Below are 7,709 nucleotides of genomic sequence, written 5' to 3' on the forward strand. Positions count from 1 at the left end.
TACCTGCAGCTTGGTAGTCAAATTCCGGTACAGGAAAAATCTACAATTTTCAAAAGGTCAAAATCAGTAATTAAGCCTGCAAACCACGGACTTAAACTTGTGTCTCCATCTCCATTGTTATTTCAGTGGGCATTGTGAATACAACACCCCCTTCAACTTCAAATGGGTTTGCATGATTAACCCACAATTATTTCCCTGCAAACTAAATTGTAGTACCAGACAACTCATATAAAAGCAAGAGCAGATCAACTATGCAATATTCCTGGAAGGCAATGAGTCAAAAGAACAAGACCAATACCTTCCTGCTTAAGTACTGCTTCTCCTGGTGCTATGTTACTACAATACAATAGCTAGAAAAGAAAATTTCACTTAAGATAGAGTATTTATAAAATGACTTTTTCTTAAGGAGTAAACTGTAAGATTTAATATTCTCTCATATGACTGCTTTACTGCGCAAATTTTAAGTTCTCTACGTACAATTGCTTTATAAGAATACCACGTTCCATTCTTTCACACAAGAATCCTAAAACACTACAAACCACTTTTTGACAATAGAACTGCTTTTGACCATAGCAAAAAAAGTAATGGAACCAGAAAGAATTCTATATTTCTTGTAGTTTTTTGAGAAGTAGCTTAATTCCTTAAGTCATGTTCAGACGCTGTCCTGAAGTACATGTGCTACATCTACTCGTTATGCTGTCATTACGACAAGCATTGAATGCTGGTGGTCAGTAGCAAAGAAATTCATCCATAAACCAGACGCTATGCTTATTGCAGCGTTAATATCCTAACAAAAACATAATTAAAAGAAATATTTTCATGCTACTTTCACAAAACAGAAGCAACAGAGAAAGACCCAATAAAGCAAAGAGAGCAGAAACAAATACAAAGCATTACTGTGGCTCAAAAATTACAGGTGGCAAGATGACAGAGCTAGAAAGAAAGAGAGAAAAGAATGGGGATGTCTGAACTGAGAGCAGTGTCCCTATTCAATGACTAGAAAATATTAAACATTCTTCCTCCTCATCAAAATTACTTCACTTGTACAAGAAAAGTATCAGTTAAAACAGACACTGAATTTTAAACTATAGCACTTTAAAGTAAAATTATATTCTGTTCTTTGAGGCCCCATTTTTTGTAATGATTTCCAGGCAGGCAGTCCCTTGGAACCAGCGAGGCTCTCTGGGGATGCCAGGTTCCACCTGCAAACAGAGTACTACAGAGTGGGATTAAGTGATATAAGATTCTGCCCAACTATTTTAATCTTTCAAAGTTATTTTAGTAAACTTACTTTAATTAAAAATTAGCCAGTGTAGTCAAATCTTAGTTCGCTGTTTGAACAATTAAAGGACCATATTTGAAAACCAATTAACAGAAACTCCTGAGGGTTGCTTCAATGCAAGAATGTAACTAGCTAATAAAAAATATGACCCCCAAAGCACAAACTCCAAAGCGCCTTTCAAGATTTTTTTGCCATGATGGGCTGCACATATTTAAGTAAAATGCTGGTACGTAAGTCTGAGCCAGATGAATGGCTATAAACACTGATCAGCTTGAAGTAACCAGATGAATGGCAACAAACAGTTACCTGTTTGATGCTTGCTTTCAATTTACATCAGTTGCCTTAAAATTTGGGGTTTGCTTGCAGTTTTTACGCAACTGAACCCAAATTACTTCTATGGACACACCTGTGGGTATTGCAACATACTCACTTTAAGTTTACACTTCTGTATACTAGGATCTGAATTGCTCCTCGTTTTCAACTCATGTTTCATCTGTCTTTTGAATACAGTTGTTATGTTATGCTCACTGCAATACAATATTCAAGTTCTGTGTCTTTGAAACTATACAAAGATGACAGTGATGTTCAATTCTCACATTTTGCACCTGTTCCAAGTTCTGTATTTTATTTATAACCATTTCTTTTCAGGTTTTTTGGTTTTTTGTTGTTTGGTTTTGTTTTTTTTTTTAAATTCCAAACTTAGTTGCCTACCATTTACCAGAGCAAGGTGAAACCTTGTTGAGCCAAAACCTCTCTCTGCTCTATCCTGCAAGGGAGCTACCATTGATAATGTGTTCTCTGTATTATCTGCTAACCCATCCTGGTTTACAGTTCTTCATAACTTACATGAAGATTTCTTCATCTGCCAATGCCTGGAGTGAAAGAAGTGCTGTCTGCTTCGGCAGGAGGCCCGGTGCTGCAGAACTACCAGCCAGAGTTTTCTCACCTCTCTTACAGGGATGATAGCACTGAATTGAGCACTCTGGAGGGGTCCGTGAACTTCTTCAGTTGCAAGCTCGTGGCTTTGCAACAATAAAATAAGTCTCCATTCTTCCACAGGTCTTCGCCTCTTGCACCTACCTCTCCTTACAATAGCAGTAGAACTCAATGGCATTGTGACACCCTTGTGCGTGTAACAGTGACGTTACCAGTAAGTCAACCAACAATCTACCTCCTCTCTTCTCAATTCACTTGTATGCTATAATTAAAAATTATTTTTTAGACTTAAATGTAGGCAGTACAGTTTTTTTCCTAAAACCAGACAAATGTTTTTACTAAGTTCTGTTACCAAGAATGTAATAAAAAAATGGAGCAGAGAAAGAGTAATCTCAAAAAAGAAAAAAATTAAATCGACTCAGGTGACCATTACCGTAAAGGATACTTCAGGACACCATCCGTAACTCTTTCAGGTTACAGGTTCCTAAGTAGATAAACCTAGCAATCCTTCTTTCACACATTTAGAGATTAAAACAGTTCACATTACTCAACATCCATAAAGCATCAATCTTCTGTGAATTTACTTGTCACGAAGCTAGAGAATGTATAAGATCCCAACACATTCCTGATGCTGATCTAAATAAATCCGATTGCATACACAGGCAGATAGACTGCATAAGTAGATAAACTGCTCAAAATGTTAACATGTTTTATCAATTTTAAACTCATCAGGAATTCAACATACTACTTCATACACAAAAGCTCCAACTACAAAGACCCACAATGATTTAATCAGTGCTACCAAGTTATTAAGAACAACTAATCATGCCAAATCAGGCAAGTTTGGAGATGATGAATATTTATAAGGTTTTGTTATGTAGTTCATTTTGAAGAAAATCTGAAGTCTCGCTACAATTAAAGCATTTTCAGAACCTCGGTCTGCAGCTTTTTGCCAAGTCTGTAACTGACGTAGAAAATTCCCTCTTAATGATGGTGGCCAGGGCAGATGCTTGCCTTGCTCTCATTCCCAGAAGGGTCCAGCATCTACAGCTTCTAGATCATAGCAGTAAAACTTGGTCTGCCACAGGTTTCACTGCCAATCTGACAGCAGAGACACTCATGTGAATTATCAGTAGCATTAGTGAGACAATATCACGTGTGAACTTGGCAAAAACAAGGGCCCTGGTAGCTTCACATGTAAGATCAGGTCCCAGATGAGTAACTGGCCTGAGTAGTAAAATGATGTGTGTTTTGAACAGTCTTGCGTTGGTCATGCAGGATGGGATATACAATCAAGACACCATAAAGCTAATTTACTGCCCTAAAACGACATTCCTTAACTTGACCATTCCACAGTTTCCAAAGCACTGGGTAAAAAAGTCAAACAAAAAAGCAGGATTTTACACATTTTGATTTCAGACATAGCAATAAAGGATAAAAAGTTTTTAAAAATTTCTAAATCACTTCAGCTTACTTTTCCTATCTCTTCAAAAATTGCCCCAAACAATTCATCAAAACATACCCTCCAGGGTAAACAAGTTTTATCCAGGTTCACCAGAAACAGAAAACAATTGAAATTAACCTTTCCCTAGCACTTCTTTGCTTCCATTTTTTACAAGATTGCTGAAAATTAGGCAAATTCCAAAAGAGTTTTTGAAGCCTTTCATTATTTGAAAGATTGGCTCTTTTTTAAATATAAGTAAAATTATCTAGTTTTAATCTTTAGACGATATGATGATATAGGATCTTCAGAATGATTTCACAAATCTGGCACAGTATTTTGGCTTGCATCGTTATTTTCATTGGAGTCTCAAATTGCATGCTAAGAACAAGACATAAGATTAGTTTCTGTGTTACCTGACCAGCTGCTTGAAAATATATTTTACTCATTTTCTTCTTCAGAAATGTACTCATTAATTCAGTTCATTGCTTTATGCATCAAATACTTGCAAGCCAGTGGTTCTCATTCTCTCTTCCTCCCTCCCTGACATTTTTCCTTCACTGCCTTACAGCTGCAGGGCTTGGTTCACAACCACAGTGCAGCAGTGGTGTCTAGCGCATGGCCCTGCACACGCTAGGAAACATAAAACTGGATGCTACAGGAGAGACCTCTGTGCTTTATTCTAACTGTATTTTGATGTGTATTTCATACATTTTATCTGGAAGTAGCACATCAGATTGCCCGAGACTCTTTGTAAAGCCAACTCACTTAACACTTTATGCTACCATCTGTCTCATACCCTCAAAAAGAAAAACTTGTGAGGTCTGAATTAAAAAAAAAAAAAAAAACAAACAAGATGAGACTAAAACTTTAGTTATACTGCATAACAACAAGAAATACACAGAAAGATGAGAGAACTGGCAAGAAAATCTGATCTAGCAACAAAAACAGAAAGAACTTTAGGATTCTGAATCATAAAAAGTACTGTAATCCCACATTAAAAGCAATTGCTTATCTAACACTAGAGCTTTGACATAACCAACAGACCTATAACAACGAGCAGTTTACAAGAGTCAGCGGTGTGTTTCAACAAAGCAAGTCCTGGCTGTTTACCTATTTTGTGGTTTAGTTTTTATGATTTTGGACAATTCAATTCTAGTTCTGCTGTTAACACTGTAAGTAAACTGTCAACTCTACAGCATTTTTTTCCATTTCAATTGTTCAGGCAAGCTGTAGTTCTGACTCATTCTAAAAACAAGTTGGAGAAGGTCAGATCTAAACAGAAAGCTATAGAGGAGCAACTTTCAAACAAGTTCCATCAAAAATCACCTTATTACATATATACAGTGGTATCTCATAAGCATGTTTCATCAACTTACGGACATCATAAAAGCTGAGAACATAAAAGATGCTCATTGACAGACCATGCATGTACAAATGCATAACTTGACACAGAACCAATTAAATCCATTCCTCTACAGACATTTTTATTACAAAGTTTTTGATTCCTATCTTGTTAAAAGATCAATATATCAGAATTATTATGAAAGCATCTAATACAATAGAATTAATATATAAAAAAAATCAAGCCAACATGTGATCTCTCAAATGGTCTGACAGTATTTTTAGTAAATGACTTCTATAATAACCTGCAATGGCCCCTAACTAGGAGCCTAACACCTTCCAGTTCAGGGAAACACTGGAGGTAATGAACTTTTTGTCCCTCTCCTCTTTCTTCTTCTGGACCTAACAGGGTAAGGAACTACTTTTGTATTTGTGTGCAAAGTAAGTTACATCCTCGACACTTTGATCAAATTCCCAAAGGTACCGTTTCATCTAAGGGATTAAGCCAGAGCCTTACAAGTGACTGAAGACAGAAAGGAGAAAGGGAGCAAAAAAGCATGCAAACATGCAGATATGAACCCTTCTAGGGACTTCTCAACTAGAATAGATAATTTCAATGCTGCACATGAGATGAAAAGGAGGAGCTAAGAGGTTCTAACTGAGACATGATCTTGCTACTTTACATGCAGATGGTTAAAAATTATATGAGAAGAAAAAGTTAAAGCTGAAAAAAAGGTGAAAGTAGGAACAAAATTCAGAAATGGAAACAGGGAACATGTAATTGAAAAAAAGATTCTTAATTTTCACATTCGCCATCTTAAAAAAAAAAATCATTACATGAAAGCACTATGCCTGCTCTCATTTCATTATTATTTATGTAAATCCTAATTCGCAATTAAAATTAACAGATGATTAAATCATGGTTGTAGGCAGTATGAAAACACAACAGGCCTACTCACACATACAAAGTCAGGTCCAAATACTGCACATATTCACATGCTTAAAGAGGAGCAATCTAGCAGGAGAACCTACAGCCTGAGAAAAACATTGACTCTGAATATACATTGTGGATTACCTTTACAATACTGAAGCATCCATAGCAATTACGAACAATAACAGTGCATCCGAATTTTGACACGCGAGCATTGACAGCATGAGTCATCATAACTCACTTTTTTTTCCCCCTGAAAGATGCTACTTCTGACGACTCTTACTTTTGCAGTGTTAAATATAGCTTTTGCTATTAAGATAGCAGATACAGTGTTAAAGAAAGAAAGAAAACAACTTAGCCTCTTTCCCTTACCCAGCTCCCTTCCTGGAAAAACTTTGCCGAGCTGTTCCGCGGTTTAATTTGCCCCGCAGGGAGCCGTGCCCGCCCGCCCCCCCCGCGGCCGAGGTTACTTACTGCCTCCCCTGGAACCGGCAACACACGCACACAAAAACAAGACCCACACAACGCCAGCACTAGACAGCTTGTCACAAACTGAGGAGGCTGCTCCCATCAACTTTGGGGAACTCTGATAGCAGTTTCTTTTTACAGAATTTAAACATTTTTTAAATATTTATGGAGTAGGAAGACATGGCTAGTTAAGCAACAGGAAAATTACAGGGGTTTTTGAGGGGAAGGGGAAAAAAAAACAACAACAAAGCAAGCCCACCGGCAACGACAGCCGCGCCACAGCCGTACGGCTGATGACCAAGCCTGCTGTGTTCACGGAGGTGCAGCTGGAGACACAGGAGCACGTCAGCCCCGCCGCACACCGGGCCCCCCCGGGCCGGCCCAGCCGGGGGCGGGCAGGGCAGGGCAGGGCAGGACGGAGGCCTCCCCGGCACACACGGGCCCGCCGCCCCCAGCTCCCCCACCGCTTCGCCACACAGGGCTTCGCCGCCAGCCCCGCGTTTCCGCGGCCGCGGCCCGAGCTCCCCTGGCTCCCCACAGAGCCGGGGGTGAAGCCGCACTCGGGGCAGGGCGGGCTTCCTGGAGCTCCCCTGGCCGCACAAGGTGCCCCCGCCCCGGCCGCGCCGCCACCTCTTACACAAGGCAGCGGGGGACAGGAGCGGATCTCCGACCTCACGGCCGGTCACGCGGTGCCGGGACCCGGGCGCCTGCCCTGGCCCACCCGCCCCGGCCCCCGCCGCACACGCACCGTACCCGAGAAAGCTGCGCCGCCGGCACTGATGGAAAAACCGGCAGGCCGGGGCGGCCCAGGGGCGCGCTAAGCCCAGCAGAGCCCGCCTCAGCACAGGAAGCAGCCGCTGCCGCATATCCCGGCCCCGCCGCCAGCGCCCGGCCTCTCCCCGCCGCTGCCGCCCGCCCCGGCCCGGCTCCGCTCGCTTCAGCACACGCCGCTCCCCGGCGCCGCGGCCGGCGGCGGCGCCATCTTCTCCGCCCGCCTCCCCTCGCCGCCTGGCCAATCCCTCCCCGGCGCCCTCGGGGTCCCGTCCGCCCTCCGCGCCCGGCGGGGCCGCCGCCACCGCGCCGGGCCTAGCGGGGCCCGTACCTGGGGGTGCGGGAGGCTGCCTCTGCTGCCGGGAGGGCCGGGGCTGCGGCTGCGGCTGGGGAGGGGGCAGGGGGCCTCTGGGAGGAGGCGGAGGCGGCGGAGGGGGTGGGTGGCTGGGCGGGGAGCCGGGGCGACACTCGTTGCGGCGGGGGGGCCGGGGAGCCGCGCCCGGCGGAGGGGGCTGCGGCGGGAAGGGCACCGGAGC

The 7,709-nt window shown here is 42.8% G+C and overlaps 1 protein-coding gene across 6 annotated transcripts in view; it reads right to left on the minus strand.

Annotated features, from left to right (window-relative positions):
- The window catches only part of IDE (insulin degrading enzyme), a 75,458-nt gene extending 67,887 nt beyond the window's left edge, over positions 1-7,571 (minus strand). For 4 of the 6 annotated variants that reach the window (XM_082310380.1, XM_082310378.1, XM_082310377.1 and 1 more), the window contains exon 1: positions 7,156-7,362. In XM_082310380.1, the coding sequence (XP_082166506.1) occupies positions 7,156-7,268 (113 nt within the window). In that variant the 5' untranslated portion in view covers positions 7,269-7,362. Of the gene's footprint in view, positions 1-6,661; positions 7,123-7,155; positions 7,363-7,504 lie in introns of those variants that run through there. The other 2 variants (XM_082310382.1, XM_082310381.1) reach the window with 2 other exon arrangements.
- Between the last annotated feature and the right edge of the window lie 138 nt (positions 7,572-7,709).

The sequence above is a fragment of the Platalea leucorodia genome, assembly GCF_965183815.1.
Source record: "Platalea leucorodia genome assembly, chromosome: 4".
In the NCBI taxonomy this organism is placed as follows: Eukaryota; Metazoa; Chordata; class Aves; order Pelecaniformes; family Threskiornithidae; genus Platalea; species Platalea leucorodia.